Source organism: Miscanthus floridulus, chromosome 17 (genome assembly GCF_019320115.1).
Source record: "Miscanthus floridulus cultivar M001 chromosome 17, ASM1932011v1, whole genome shotgun sequence".
In the NCBI taxonomy this organism is placed as follows: Eukaryota; Viridiplantae; Streptophyta; class Magnoliopsida; order Poales; family Poaceae; genus Miscanthus; species Miscanthus floridulus.
In genome coordinates, this window is record NC_089596.1 from 4,465,477 (window position 1) to 4,481,141 (window position 15,665).

At 51.2% G+C, this 15,665-nt stretch overlaps 2 protein-coding genes across 4 annotated transcripts; one reads left to right on the forward strand and one right to left on the reverse strand.

Moving 5' to 3' along the window:
• The first annotated feature begins 899 nt into the window (after positions 1-899).
• On the forward strand, positions 900-6,165 carry LOC136516913 (aspartokinase 1, chloroplastic-like). Of its 2 annotated transcripts, XM_066510415.1 has the most exons (13): positions 900-1,429; positions 1,538-1,620; positions 1,717-1,757; positions 2,389-2,543; positions 3,134-3,283; positions 3,363-3,458; positions 3,780-3,896; positions 4,127-4,246; positions 4,345-4,437; positions 4,528-4,644; positions 5,025-5,141; positions 5,272-5,334; positions 5,599-6,165. In XM_066510415.1, the coding sequence occupies exons 1-13, from the start codon at positions 1,049-1,051 to the stop codon at positions 5,758-5,760; spliced, it is 1,695 nt and encodes a 564-aa protein (XP_066366512.1). In that variant the 5' UTR covers positions 900-1,048; the 3' UTR covers positions 5,761-6,165. The 2 variants fall into 2 exon arrangements, with proteins under 2 accessions (XP_066366512.1, XP_066366513.1); XM_066510416.1 differs by lacking the exon at positions 3,780-3,896.
• Positions 6,166-6,279: 114 nt separating this feature from the next.
• Positions 6,280-7,918, reverse strand: LOC136516915 (uncharacterized). Of its 2 annotated transcripts, XM_066510417.1 has the most exons (4): positions 7,187-7,912; positions 6,909-6,967; positions 6,707-6,805; positions 6,280-6,610 (listed from the first exon to the last, which is right to left on the reverse strand). In XM_066510417.1, the coding sequence occupies exons 1-3, from the start codon at positions 7,779-7,781 to the stop codon at positions 6,764-6,766; spliced, it is 696 nt and encodes a 231-aa protein (XP_066366514.1). In that variant the 5' UTR covers positions 7,782-7,912; the 3' UTR covers positions 6,280-6,610; positions 6,707-6,763. The 2 variants fall into 2 exon arrangements, with proteins under 2 accessions (XP_066366514.1, XP_066366515.1); XM_066510418.1 differs by lacking the exons at positions 6,280-6,610; positions 6,707-6,805 and having other exon boundaries at positions 6,932-7,068; positions 7,187-7,918.
• Positions 7,919-15,665: the final 7,747 nt, after the last annotated feature.

The following is a 15,665-nucleotide window of genomic DNA, read 5'->3' on the forward strand; positions in this document are numbered from 1 at the left end:
TTGCAATAAGTGTTTCCACGTTGCAAGTTTAAAGTGTTTTATCTGGATGTTGCATATGTTTCACACACATGTTGCATATGTTTCAAATGTTTCATCTGCTTCAGACATATGTTGCATTTAAGTGTTTTCATGTCGTAAGTGTTTCGTGTTTCAGATGTATGTTCAGAGAGTCATGGGGGATGGTCCGGCGCGAGAGAGGGGCGCGGCGAGCCAGGGGCCGTCAGATGGGGGGCGCGGCACGCGCTGGGTCCTGCGGAGAGGGCGTGCTCGTCCTCATCCCATCTCCCGGGTCTAGCCCATGCGGAGAGAGACGAGGGGTCGGGGGGGAAGGAGCGGCCGGCGCGGGGCAAGGCGGACGTGGGCGGGGTACTGTGCGGGGCGGGACGAGGAACAGACGCACGCGTGCAGCAACGGCAGGCGTGGACGGACGGGCTAGCGATGGAAGCCGAGGTCGCATGATGGTGTTTTCTAATGGACCATTCTGCTAGGCCGTTCGGCGAACGTCCAGGGCTCCAGCGATTCCCAACACAAAATGCTTTGGTATTACTCGTACTCACGAACTCCACTCACTTCATTTCATAATTGTTAGCGTCGACGTCACCCTCAAGAAAAAGGCGGAAAAAAGCCAGAAGAATCCGCTGGCTGCGATTGGGATCATCCGCGCGCACCACCAGTCCAGGTTCAGCAGCGTCAGTTCCATGCGGGGCCCACCCGCGTCCGCTACCGCCCGCTCGCTTCTTCATTTTTCTGCGTCCCTCCGTCCACTGGTGGGGTCAACGTCAACCTACCCGGGGGCCCCACGCGCCCCCGGTGTTTGATCCGCGCCGTCCGTTGGGCGGCTGACCCAACTGCCCACCCCGCCGCGCCGTCCGTTTCCACGCCGGCTATATAAAGCGCCCCGTCCCCCGCATCCCGCTTCCCCGTCTCGCCGCCACCACCTCACCTCCTCTTCGCTTCCCGTTCGATTCGAACCAGAGCCCAGCCTCGCCGCGCGCTCGCCTGCTCCCGCACCGGAGAATTCACAGGACTCTGGACCGACCGACCCCCGATGGCGGTGGTGCTGCGGTTCCCTGGAGTCACGCGGGAGTCTCTGGACGCGCCCGTGGCCGCCTCCAAGCTCGGGAGGGAGCGGTACTCGGTCTGCGCGAGCGCGAGGCTGGGAGCGCAATGCTGGAGGCGAAGGAGGGGTCTGGCGGTGCGCTGCGAGACGGGCGCCGCCCCGGCTGTCCTCAGGACGGAGGAGGCCGCGGCGGGGGCGGCGGGAAGGAATGCCCAGGCGGGGTTCACCGTCGTCATGAAGTTCGGCGGCTCCTCGCTCGCGTCGGCCGAGCGGATGCGGGAGGTGGCCGACCTCATCCTTAGCTTCCCCGACGAGACGCCCGTCGTCGTCCTCTCCGCCATGGGGAAGACCACCAATAACCTCCTCCTGGTACTGCCCATTTCTAGCTCTCGGCCTCGGTGGCCGGCCGTCGGATTGTTTGGCTTGTAGTGCTAGCTAAAAAGCTAAATGCGCGTGCCTGTTCCGTTGATTGTTTAGGCCGGAGAGAAGGCGGTGAGCTGCGGCGCTCCCAAGGCGTCCGAAATCCCTGAGCTCGCCGTCATCAAGGACCTGCATGTAAGGTGTGTCTCGCTTTGCTTTTTGGCTGCCTTTGATTGATCGTGTTGCCATGTGCTCGAGCATCTGGACCTGACCATGCGTTGTTTTGTTCCCACCAGGACGGTTGATGAGCTCGGGTTAGATAGGTCAATTGTTTCAGGTATGTTATTGTTTCCTCCACTCTGCTCGGTACGCCTCAGCTATTCCTCTTGCTCTATCAGGAATGTTTTCGTTAGCCATACAAAGGGACATCGTTCTTTTTGATGTGCAAAAGTTTTCTCCGCTTTGTCTGAATAATAATTCCTGGTGGAAGTTGAACGCGCATCACATGATTTTCTTTTAATTTGTGTATGTATGGTGGTGAAAGGCCTTGCAGTCACTGTCACTCTGTCAGCAATACAAACCATTTTCCGCATGCACCTTGCCACCAGCCGCCGTTCTATTGTGTGCACAACAGGGACACTCTGTTTATCTTATAGCAGCTCAATTTACCTTCTCGGTTTAACTATTTGCCAGTCCTCGCACTTGTTAAGTAATTTATTGCTATGCTACCAGTCTATATACCTGTTACTTTAGCCAGCAAAGCAGAAATGACAGAGTGGATGCTAAGCTGTAATACCACTGTGAACTGTGACAACTTATGCTTTAGTAGTTTAACTGCCGTCCATAATTGTGTTACTTTTTCTTTGGCTAATTCTCCTTTTAGCACTTATTTATCTTCCGATCAAAGTATCTTTCAGTTTCAGAAGCACTACTCAAACATTGCCTCCGTCAATGTTTTATTTCAACAGGTTTATTGGATGAATTGGAGCAACTTCTTAAAGGAGTTGCTATGATGAAAGAGCTGACTCTGAGGACAAGAGATTATCTTGTTTCCTTTGGTGAATGTATGTCTACAAGAATATTTGCTGCATATTTGCATAAACTTGGTAAAAAGGCACGGCAGGTGAGTCAAATGCTATGCTTCTATACGCACATACTATTATTTAATGTTTATTATTTTATCTGTTGGAAGCAGATAGTTTTTTTTTTCCCAAGGTCATTTAGCACAAGCAACACATAAGGGTTACCTAGAATTAAATTTTGAACTGAAAGTTTGGATTCTAGTCAAATAATCAATTCCAACCTGTGGTAGAATAAGTGAGAATGCAACTAGTCCACAGAAGATGGTCTCCTATGTCTGGAACCTGGATAGTGCCAAAACATGTACTCCGCCCACCGGCCACTCCGGGAAGAAAAGTAGTCTTTGTTTAACCTAACTTTCTTGGACTAAGGAGGGAAGTCAGCTTTTGATCCAAACAAGGGCACAGTTAAGAGTAAATATGCCCCTCGTATTTAATAGCACACTTAAATCTGTCCTGGCATATTACTGCATGTGGGTGCCTTCAATTTTTGGGCAATATTTCTTATTAATATTACACATAAACCATCTCTTCATGGTGCTAAGATCAGATGGATTCCCCTCTGTCTTTGACAAATAAAAACACCAACTTCAATCCAACAATATCATAAACTAATTGTTGTTGTTTTTGGCAGTATGATGCATTTGATATTGGCTTTATAACCACTGATGATTTCACAAATGCGGATATTCTTGAAGTCACTTATCCTGCTGTTGCGAAGAGGCTACATGGAGACTGGATGGATGACCCTGCTATTCCTATAGTCACTGGTTTTCTTGGGAAGGTATGTACTTCTACATTATTTCTGTTGATGGTGTCAAGTTTACTTTGTTTGGATTCGTAATGATGCGCGTCAATTTCAGGGATGTAAATCATGTGCTGTCACCACTTTAGGCAGGGGTGGTAGTGACTTGACAGCTACAACCATTGGCAAAGCCTTGGGACTAAGAGAAATTCAGGTTTGTTTTCATTTTTTCAGTGTTCCAGTTTCAGATCCTTAGATAATGCATATAAATATTTGTGCATGTTTCAGGTTTATTAGCATTTTACGAATCAATAAGTTGTTCAATGCTTTAGATCCTCAAATAATATTGTCGTTGCTATCTTTTTATGCTTTTGAATAATTTTTCCCTTGGTGTATCATGTTGGGTTTCATACTTTCATCTCTAGCCTACCCCAACTTGCTTGTGACTTACAGGCTCTGTTGTTAAAGACTTAAGTTGTTTCGTTCTTTTTGAAAACTAAAAGTCCCCTGTAACTCCGCTACTGTTTTTTTATAGGTCTGGAAGGATGTAGATGGTGTGTTGACGTGTGATCCTAATATTTATGCAAATGCTATACCCGTGCCCTACTTGACTTTTGATGAGGCTGCTGAGCTTGCCTACTTTGGGGCACAGGTATTTCATTGTTTTTAGTTATGATTTGTTGATCAAATAAAATGTTACCTGTTGCACCTCAGAACTTAATTTGTAAACCAGAAGATTAAGTTTAGTTTACATGGTCATTCTCGTTGGCCTTTGTTTTTCCTTTTTGTTTTTGGTTTAGGAGGTCAGTTGTTTTGGCAGAAATTTTATAACAACCAATAAATTTGTTCTTATTATAACTTCTGGTACTTGTCTTTTGGTAGGTTTTGCATCCCCAATCAATGCGACCGGCTAGGGATGGTGATATACCAGTGAGAGTTAAGAACTCGTACAATCGTCATGCACCTGGTACTGTCATCACTAAATCCAGAGATATGAGCAAGGTTTGTTGTGTTAGTAGATTATGATTCTTTCCTGTGCAATATCTCATTACTGCTTTGCTGAGTTCCTTGAAATAGCCAGAGCTACATTATTTTTGCAGAGCATATTGACCAGCATTGTGTTGAAATCAAATGTTACCATGCTGGATATAGTGAGCACACGGATGCTTGGCCAGTACGGGTTTTTAGCAAAGGTACATGAAGCAACTGACGTGACTCATTTGTTTGTTTGTTTACATTATACCTTTTTGTTAGCTTGATCATATTTTTATGTACATGTGCAGGTCTTCTCAATATTTGAAGATTTGGGCATCTCTGTTGACGTTGTGGCTACTAGTGAAGTCAGCATCTCGTTAACTCTAGATCCATCAAAACTATGGAGCCGTGAATTGATCCAGCAGGTAAGCATCTGAGTGAGGAAATATTTTTAGTTCAACTTTCAGCAAACAAAGCCAGTACCTCCAATAACATCCAGTTACCAAATGTTTCACTCTGCATGTGTTATCATCTCTGTTCAATGTTATGATTAAGCTTGGAATTTTGAATTGCTTAGTATTAAATTACACATTTTGTAACTATGTGTTTTGATCTATGGATTCTTGCGGCAGTTGATAACCCACATAACCTTTTAGGTGCATGTTAAACTTACAGAACAGATAATATATTGAATTCTTTTCCTGGATTTGCTTCTCGTGGTTTTACTTTGCAGGTTTAACCTGGCAAATTTTCAGTAATTTTTTTACTGCCCTCCTGATTCTTTTTTTTTACAATGATGTGGCAGGAACTTGATCATGTTGTTGAAGAGCTTGAAAAATTTTCTGTTGTTCATCTGCTCCAGCGTAGATCGATCATCTCACTGATAGGGAATGTACAGAGATCATCATTGATTCTTGAAAAGGTCAGAGCTCCTAATGATACTACTAGTAACATGACATCTTGTGATTCTGAACTTCCATGCTAGGTCATGCTTTTTATTCTGGAGAATGGACACCAAAACATGAATGTCTGACACTTTTGCTGCATGCCAGGCATTCAATGTTCTACGAAGAAATGGTGTTAATGTCCAGATGATCTCACAAGGGGCGTCCAAGGTATCCACCCCCTCTTACAAAACATAAAACAAGTTTTTATGCAATTTCCAGATGGTGCAGTAATACTTATTGAAGGGCAGGCCTGGTGCAGTGGTGAGAGCTGTCTCACTGAGTCACCAGGTCGTGGGTTCGAAGCAGCCTCTCCGCAAATTTTGCGGGGGAAAGGCTTCGGTTTATCCTTTCCCCAGACCCCACTCATGTGGGAGCCTCCGGCACTGGGTCTGTCCTTTTTTTTGCAGTAATACTTATTATGTACTCATGCAGGTGAACATTTCCTTAGTAGTCAATGACAGTGAGGCAAAACAGTGTGTACAAGCCCTCCATTCGGCATTCTTTGAGAATGGCTTCTTGTCGGAAGTAGAGGGAGCTGATGTTCCCCAGAACGGCGCCTCTCTGAACTCAAATGGCGCTATCTATGCAAACTAGTCGACTCTGCAACTGCATTCTCAGATTTATGTACCATTGATAAGTTAAATGGCGATTCGTAGCTATTTATTTAGGTCACCCAGGGCCCTGAGCAAATTCCTTGATGTTTTAAGAGCTTACCAGGAACTGTTTGCATGGTATGCAATCGTTTACCGTGTGATTGGGTGCTACCAAGTAGTAGCCAATGTCTTGGGGATCTGCCACTTGGTCAAGGCACTCCCAAGCTTATTATATGTTGAGTTGTATTGTATGTGAAAGTTATAAGAGAATTGCTTGCGCCCTCTGGGTGGTGATAAAGTTTGTAGTTTTAGACTGAACTCAGCGGATGGACCATTATCAGGTTGCTCATGATATGTAAGCGAATGTGATCTTCTGTTTCTGTGACCATTATCAGGTCGCTTTCCTCATGATATGCAAGTTCATAGGCTTGTGGTCAGCAGATAACTTTTCTGTTTCCTCAACCTCCATCTCATCCATTCAGTGATGAATTTTGCATTTACTCGATTATGGCTCGAGAGCTCAACAAACTGAAATATTTACATATAGACTATAACAACAAAACTGTTATATATTTGTAATTACAACTTACCTGTGATCTAACAGATTTGTAATTACATCTCGATTACAATATTCTCATCTTCATATGCCTTGATGTATTTTTTCAATTTTCAGAACTATCATATACATCAGCTATAAACTTTCATGGACAAACTATTGGCTACATCAAGACAAGTAATGTCTACTCAAACTGCTGCTGTGCCTTTTGCCTCTCGAGTTTCTGGATCAAAGCGTTCTTTTCCTCTTCAGGGAGTGCGTTGAACATGAAAACAGATTTGTCCCCAATGTCGTCCTGAATGGTGAAGAATGAAATTGTCAGATTTGAATCAAGAAGCAGAATATCAGCTACAAATGGAGGGTACATGCGAATCATTGGGAGAGATTTTACCTTGATGGGCTGCTGAAACTTTCTAGCTGCAAAAACCGTGAAAAGAAGCATCCACACTCATAAAAGGGCTGTCTTTGTGCCGTTATCCATTAAACCAGACTGCGCATAGAATGTGATCACCAAGATTCTTTGTAAGATGAGTGCAACAGATACCAACAATATGAGGCTTTGAGGAGATAAATCTCAATGGTTTGTAACTTACCAAATGACCAGGGATAACAAACGTTAAGATGCCAGCTTCCAATTTTCCATAGCAGAGACCTGTGAACATGATTGACAAATTGGACAATACTACAATGTGCAAGGTTTTAGCAAATTGGACTATCATGAGCATGGCCATTGCTTGTGCAGTCTTCACATCACTGTATATGTGATCGGGTAGGAAACAAATGACAGAAAAAATGCAATGGATGAGCTGAAATCTAATCAGAGAGATACACACTGATATTCTGATAATCAGCACACGCCGCATTTGCGTACCTTCCTTGAAGACGAGGCCAGTGAGCGCGGCAAACGTGGGGCCGACGAACCACAGCGCAGCGGGGTGGTCCAGCACGTACTGCACGAGGCCCTCGTCCAGCGGGCGGGCGGCGACGAGGTAGGTCCCGACGGAGCCGAGCACCCCGACGGCCCACAGCGCCTGGAGGAAGCGCTTGATCGGGGTAACGTAGATGTGGATGAGGAGCAGCGACAGGCCCAGCCCCGAGGCGCCGGCGGCGTACAGGAGGTCGTCCGCGCCGGCGCCGGCGCCGGGGTTGCCCTCCGGCAGGAACGCCGCGGAGGCCGCGGCCACGAAGGACGCCGCCGCCGTCACCAGCCCCGACCGGTAAAGCAGCACCTCGCGGACGTCGGAGTCCTCCACGGTCCAGGGCCCGTAGGCGCCGTTGTAGACCGTGGTCTGGTCGGGGGTCAGCCCCGCGCCGGACCCATCCCCGAAGACCCAGAGCCTCGCGCCGCGGCGGCCGAGGGGGTAAGACGTTGGTCTCTTGGTGCAGCCGGGGGCGAGGCTCGGGTGAGGTGGGAGCGACACAAGCCGCGGCGAGAGGAGGAGCGCGGCGGCGGCGGCGGTGGCCATGGTGGTCGGTCGCGTCGCGTGATTTCTAGAGGCTCTCAGTGAGTCTCAGCCAGCGGATGCGTCAGCCTCGATATTTCGAGCGTTCGTTTCCGGGGACGGTGGCCAGTGGCCAGTGGCCGCGGATTCACTTGCAGCGCTTCAGTGGGCTTATGGGCTGCGTACTTGGCAGAGCTTCTTGAACTCCTCTCTCTCACTCACATTTGAGCATGGAGGCCCAAGAAGTGATCGGAACATTGATGAGCCCGGGATAGTTGACAGGCCTATTGATTCTCAAAACAAAAACAAAAAAGTTGACAGGCCTGTTGCTGTCGATTCACAAATAATTCCTGTCTTACACTAATATATTCCCTCTGTTTACATTGCAAGTCGTTTTCACCTTTTCTAGATACGTAGTTTTTATTAAAATCGTCTAAAAGAAAGAAAGAAAAGATGATGAACATCAGCAGGACAACAGCAAGGAAATAGACTCGAGCTTGATCTTTCTCTGTTTACATATTCAATTCATAAGCACCTTGTGAACGATAGTTTAAACAAAGCCAAGTAAGAAATTTGGCATATGAAAAAGAAACCTTTACAACTAACATTTTTATGTGGTGTTTAAAACAGGTTGTTATGTAGGATTAATCGGCATGTTGTTACAGTATATTGTTGTGTTTGTAACAATAGACATCTGATGCTTTTCTATTATTAATTAAGCCGAAAGCCTGAAACTTGTTCCATTAACTTTAAGACAAAAAAAAGCTGAAATGGCTCCGTGGTTTGTGAGACGGTAGAAACAGCCACTGGTTTGGTGCAATTCTGCGTGCCGTGCCGTGCCTTGCCTTAGCATAGCAGGGTCCCCAAGTAGAGTAAAAGTGAGCATGGTTGGTCACTTGGTCCTGTGTGTGATCCTGTCTGTCCTGTGTCATCTCCTCTGCATGTCCACGGTCCACCGGTGACCGGACCACCTACCCTGCCACCATTCATGCTAACTGCAACTGGCGCCGGAGGCCGGACAGAGATGGGCTAAAAGCTCCCTTTCAGTCATCAATGGCTGGTCCTCCGCCTACCGTCTTCCTGCCCTGCTGCCGCAACGTCCCTGTATACTGCTGTGGTACATCTATGGTCTATAGCTGCCTTGAATTTCCAGCGTCCAATCCAACAGGCACCTGCTGCGACTGTGAGCATCCATCCATCCACCCGTCACAAATGCATTCACAGTTTCTGACCGGCCTTCAAGTTTAGTCTGCAGGTTAGAACTGAAGCTATTCGATCTACGGACCACAGCCACCCAAACGCAAGTGCATTCAGAGTCTATATATGATGCTGCAGTTATTAACTCCATGCAGTAATGATCTTATTAGATTTTTACTATATTTCAGGAGCCTAAATTTCAAGGCGACAAACATGTTTTTTTTTTCTCGCGATCGGGTGTTCAGTCCATTTTTCATTAAGAGGAAAGTTAACCAAATGTTACAAAGATGATACATATGACTCGCAAGTAATCCTTGATTACCAACGAAATCCCACAGGCAAAAACAAACAGCAAGAAAACAAGAGGGGGACCCTCCACCTCAAAACCCCAACCGACTGAGCCTAATACATGAAGACAACATAATGGTAGCCACTAGTGTAGTGAAACCGCAGAGGCGATGAAGCTTCCAACAACAGAGGCGGCAAAGCATCCGCCCATGGAAATGCCAGTCAACCTCAGCGGCAAAGCATCCGTCATGGGCACCAGTACGACAACAGCGGCAAAGCATCCGTTAGAGAAGAGACCACGACGGCAAAGCATCCGTCAGAAAGTGCAGCACGGTGGCAAAGCATCCACCAAAGACGACGACCATCAACGCGGCAAAGCAACCGCAAGTGGGGGGCCATCACGCTCACAGCAGCAAAGTGTCTATCTGAGAGGGGAGACCGGAGCGACACTGACGGCAAGGCAACCGCCCGAGCAACATGACGGCAAAGCATCCGTCCAAGAAGAGCGATAGCGGCAAAGCATCCGCTACATAGAAGCAATTAACTGCGGCAAACACCAACCAACTACTGGACAAACCAAAGCAAAGATTAGCGTGAAGCACAATTAGGCATAGCACAGCGAGGAGGAACTCCAGGCAGGGAAGCACGGCAGCAGGAGTGCTCCAATGACGCCTTCAGGAAGGGAAGGCGGCGCCGAACTGGCCCCCTGCTGTGATACTGTAGCCTCTGCATGTGCAGGCGCCGCACGGCTCACCTGCAGCACTGTAGCCATGCAGTGGCTGGCGCAGAGTCAGCCCTGTATGTTATCTAGTTACTGTTACAGCATGTGGGCTGTACTAGGACTAGATAGATAGAGTTGTATAAATAGACCATCACGGCAACTCAGTAAAGAGAGTTCAGATTTGCCATCACACAGACAGGGCTTCAGCCAACGCTGGTGTCTTGTATTATGCGTGCTTGCTCTGTTCTCCCTCCTTCTTCTAGCCTTGGTCGTAGTGCGTGGCACGGACAACGCTTACTCGTGGTCGGCACGGCTAGTGGGTGCTCGGCAACACTAGCGGGTGCTCGGCAAGATAGGCTGAGTGGTTCACTCGCCTGAGCCGGTGATACTGTGGGCCAACAAGTGGTATCGGAGCCATACGAGTGCCGTCGCCATTCTAATCGATGGCGATGACGGGCGATTCAGAGTTGGACGACAGCAGTGGCACTGCTGTGGCTGCCCAGCCACGAGGGAAGGTCGTTGTTCGCACGGTGCGGGAGGTCAGCGGCACCAGTTGGCCGACGCTGACTCGCACCAACTATGGAGAGTGGTCGGTGACCATGAAGGTCAAGCTCAGAGCCCGACGGCTCTGGAATGCTGTTGATAAGGGCACCGACAATGAGGAGGATGACATGTCAGCGCTGGAGGCTATCCTCGCTGCTGTACCGGCGGAGTACAGGGAGCCATTGGGGACGAAGAGCTCGGCTAAGGAGGCGTGGGAGGCTATTGTGGCAATGCGCGTCGGTTCCGACCGCGCAAAGAAGGCGATGGCCCAGCTTCTGAAGCAGGAGTACGCTCTCCTCAAGTTCAAGGATGGTGAAACGGTGAAGGACTTCTCCCTCCGCCTACAGACGCTCATCAGCAAGCTGAAGGGCCATGGCGTCACCATCGACGAAGAGGTGACGGTTTCCAAGTACCTCCACTCCGTTCCGACCAAGTATATTCAGATCGCTCTCTCCATAGAGACGATGCTGGACTTGTCCACCCTCACCATTGAGGATGTGACAGGCCGTCTGCGGGCGGTGGACGAGCGCCTGGAGCAGGCGACAGCAACGAAGGACAGCGGAAAACTCCTGCTAACGGAAGAGGAGTGGGCTGCTCGGAGGAACTCCGGGAAGACAGCCTCCTCCAGTCGCGGTGGCAAGGGCAAGCACCACGACAGGGCTTCTTCAGAGAAGAAGCAGGTCGACCCCAACGCCTGCCGGTGTTGCGGGAAGATGGGCCATTGGGCACGGGAGTGCCCAAATCGCAAGCAGGAGAAGAAGGTTGAAGCTCACCTGGCGTGAGCCAATGATGAGGATGAGGCCACTATCCTGATGGCGACGTTCTGTGCACTGCACGACGTCGAGGCCGAGGAGAAGGAAGAGGCGACGACGGTGGAAGGACCTAGGAGGGCCCTGAAGACCGTCAACTTCGACGAACCGCGCGCCCAAGTTTCCCTCGGGCATGTGGGCGCCGACCAGGAGCAGTGGTGGTATCTGGACTCTGGTGCCAGCAACCACATGATGGGCTCCAAGGAATCCTTCTTCGAGCTCGACGGCGATGTTACCGGTACGGTGAAGTTTGGTGACGACTCAAGGGTGGCTATCCAAGGGCGCGGCACCATCATCTTCAGATGCCAGAACGGGGAGCACCGCGTGCTAACGGATGTATACTACATCCTGCAGCTGCGTTCCAGCATCATCAGCATTGGTTAGTTGGATGAGCGCTGTAGCGAGGTACTGATCAAGGACGGAGTCCTTAGGATCAAGGACCGGGAGCAGCGACTTCTTGCTAAGGTGAAGAGGTTCCTAAACCGGTTGTACCTGCTCGACCTAAAGGTAGAGCAGCCGGTGTGCCTAGCGGCAAGGCACTCTGAGAAACCATGGATGTGGCATGCCCGGTTCGGACATCTCAGCTTCGACGCGCTTGGTCGGCTGGAGAAGATGGTCCGAGGACTACCCCACATCAAGCACGGAGGTGAGCTATGTGACAGCTGCCTGGCCAGGAAGCAGAGGAGGCTACCTTTCCCAAAGGCGGCCAAGCATCGCGCGGAGGAAGCTCTCGAGCTTGTTCACGGCGACTTCTACGGGCCGATCACGCCTGCTACATGCGGTGGTCGGCGGTACTTCCTCCTGCTCGTGGATGATTGTAGTCGCTATATGTGGCTGCAACTCCTGACGAGCAAGGATGAAGCGGCGGCGGCGATCAAGAAGTTCAAGACACGTGCGGAGGCCGAGAGCGGCAAGAAGCTCCGCGTGCTGAGGACTGATCACGGTGGTGAATTCACTTCGGTGGAGTTCGCTACGTACTGCGCGGATCATGGTGTGGGGCAACACCACACCGCGCCGTACTCACCACAACAGAATGGCATGGTGGAGAGGCGGAACCAGACGGTGGTCAGCATGGCTCAATCCATGATGAAGGCCAAAGGCATGCCGACAAAGTTCTGGGGAGAGGTGGTGACCACGGCGGTGTTCATCCTCAACCGCGCTCCGACCAAGGCCCTGATGAGCAAGACGCCGTTCGAAGCTTGGTACGAGTGCAAGCCGAACGTGTCATTCCTCCGAACATTCGGCTGCATCGGCCACGTCAGGAAGATGAAGCCGAACCTCACCAAGCTGGAGGACAGGAGCACACCGATGGTGTTCCTGGGCTACGCGGTGGGTACCAAGGCGTACCGGCTCTATGACCCACGTGGAGACAAAGTGCTTGTCTCGCGCGACGTTGTGTTCGACGAGGAAGTGGCTTGGGACTGGAGCAGTCCGAGCACGGGGGAAGCCGGCGGCTTCACCAACACCTTCATCGTCGAGCACTTGGTCATCCACGGCGGTGGAGACGCCACGGAACAGGTTCCGAGCACTCCGGGAGGAGGGCCGAGCACTCCGGCGGTAGAGTCGAGCACTCCTAGGGTAATGCCAAGCACTTCGAGAGGGATGTCGAGCACTCTAGGAGGAGGGCCGAGCACACTTGGAGAGATACCGAGCACACCAGGAGTGGTGTCGGGAGGTTCTGCTATGGTGGCGACCACTCCAGGACGGGTGCCGAGCACTCCCGTGGCAGAGCCAAGACGTCTTGCAGTGGTGCCGACCACTCCAAGACTAAGGCTAGACACTCCTACAGTATGGCCGAACACTGCAGGAGTTATGACGAGCCGTCCAGAAGCAGTGCTGAGCACTTCAGGTGCTATGTCGGGCACTCCGGCAGAACAGGGAGCTCCATCGACGCCGATCGAATTCACCTCACCTCCAAGTGACATCACTGAGTTCGTGGACGCCTACCACGAAGGTGAGGAGGTGCGGTTCCGCAGGCTGGATGACATCGTCGGCGGCACAGGTCCATCAGGTCTGGCGGGCAGGCTACTCAACGACGCAGAGCTGCTACTCATCAGCGTAGAGGAACCACCCACGTTCACGCTAGCTGAGCGTGATGGAAACTAGCGACGGGCGATGCTGGAGGAGATGAAGGCGATCGAAGAAAATGAGACTTGGCAGCTCGTCGATCCACCTCCAGGATGCCGTCCGATCAGCCTGAAATGGGTATACAAGGTCAAAAGGGACGAGCTCGGCGCCATTGTCAAGCACAAGGCGCGCCTCGTCGCCCGAGGCTTTGTTCAGCGCGAGGGCATCGACTTCAACGAGGTCTTTGCACCAGTAGCGCGCATGGAGTCAGTTCGTTTGCTACTAGCCTTGGCAGCAGCAAAGGACCGGCGCGTCCATCATTTGAACGTTAAATTGGCCTTCCTCAACGGCGAGCTGGCGGAAACGGTCTTCGTCAGGCAACCTCCAGGTTTCACCATCAAGGGAGAGGAGCATAGGGTGCTCCGACTGCGCAAGGTGCTCTACGGGCTACGGCAAGCCCCTCGAGCATGGAACGCCAAGCTTGACGCCACGCTGGGCGAGCTTGGGTTTCAAAGGTGCGCAACCGAGCACGCGCTCTACACGCGACGGCGGGGGAAGGAAGAGTTCGTGGTCGGCGTGTATGTGGATGACTTAATCGTCACCAGCGCGCGCACAGAGGACATCAACAGCTTCAAGCGCGAGATGGCGGCTCATTTCCGAATGAGCGGTCTCGACGCACTCTCATACTACCTCGGCATCGAGGTGAGACAGGGGAAGGAGGAACTCACGCTCAGTCAGAGCGTGTATGCCTCCAAGCCGTTGGAAAGGAGCGGCATGGTGGAGTACAAGCCATGCGTGACTCCGATGGAGGAGCGGCTGAAGCTGACGAAGGCCAGTACTGCGGCGAAGGTGGATGCAACACTCTACCGAAGCATCATCGGCGGTCTGCGCTACCTAGTCCACACGAGGCCGGACATTGCGTTCGCCGTGGGCTACGTCAGTCGCTTCATGGAGGATCCCAGAGAGAATCACTGGGCTACGGTGAAGCGGCTACTGCGCTATGTCAAGGGGACGGTGAATCATGGGATCATCTTCCCAAAGACCGGCGGGAGTAGGCTGCAGCTCATGGTGTTCAACGATGCAGACATGGCGGGGTACATTGATGGACGACGGAGCACCTCTAGCGTACTTGTCTTCCTCAGGTCGGCCCCAATTTCATGGCTGTCACTGAAACAGAAGGTGGTGGCGCTATCTATGTGCGAGGCAGAGTACGTAGCGGTGGCCACAGCTGCGTGCCAAGTTGTATGGCTACGCCGGCTGCTGGGTGAGCTGACCGGTGTGGAAGCTCACCCACCAGCACTGATGGTGGACAACCAGCCCGCCATCGCCCTCGCGAAGAATCCGGTTATGCACGACCGGAGTAAACACATCGACATGAAGTTCCACTTCCTCAGGGACTGTGTTGATAGAGGGCAGATCGTCATCAAGTTCGTCGAAACTGGTCGGCAACTCGTGGACGTCCTCACCAAGCCGCTCGGACGACTTCGACTCACAGAGCTGAAGGAGATGATCGGCATGGAAGGGGTACAAGGGTTAGCAGTAGAATTAGGGGAAGTTTGTTAACTAATCTACTGTTATCTTGTGTGAACACAGCAAGGGAAGGCGGCGCCGAACTGGCCCCCTGCTGTGATACTGTAGCTTCTGCAGGTGCAGGCGCCGCACGGCTCACCTGTAGCACTGTAGCCATGCAGTGGCCGGCGCAGAGTCAGCCCTGTATGTTATTTAGTTACTGTTACAGCATGTGGGCTGTACTAGGACTAGATAGATATAGTTGTATAAATAGACCATCACGGCAACTCAGTAAAGAGAGTTCAGATTTGCCATCACACAGACAGGGCTTCGGCCAACGCTGGTGTCTTGTATTGTGCGTGCTTGCTCTGTTCTCCCTTCTTCTTCTAGCCTTGGTCGTAGTGCGTGGCACGGACAACGCTTACTCGTGGTCGGCACGACTAGTGGGTGCTCGGCAACACTAGCGGGTGCTCGGCAAGATGGGCTGAGTGGTTCACTCGCTTGAGCCGATAATACTGTGGGCCAACAAGCAAGACGTCGGGCATGGTAGACACCCAAGCATAGTAGTCGACACCGTGGGTTGGGGAGGGGGGCGCCACAGTGCCAAGGCTTCCAGGTCGGCGAATCGCCGGCCCGGCCGACCCGACACAGACCACCGCTGCCCGCTTGGATGCACTGCAGTGGCACCTGGGGCGACCACCAGAGACTTAGAGCGGTAGATCCAACCCGTAGGGGCCCGGATCCGTCGGGCCAAGCGTCGCAGCAGCATGGGCG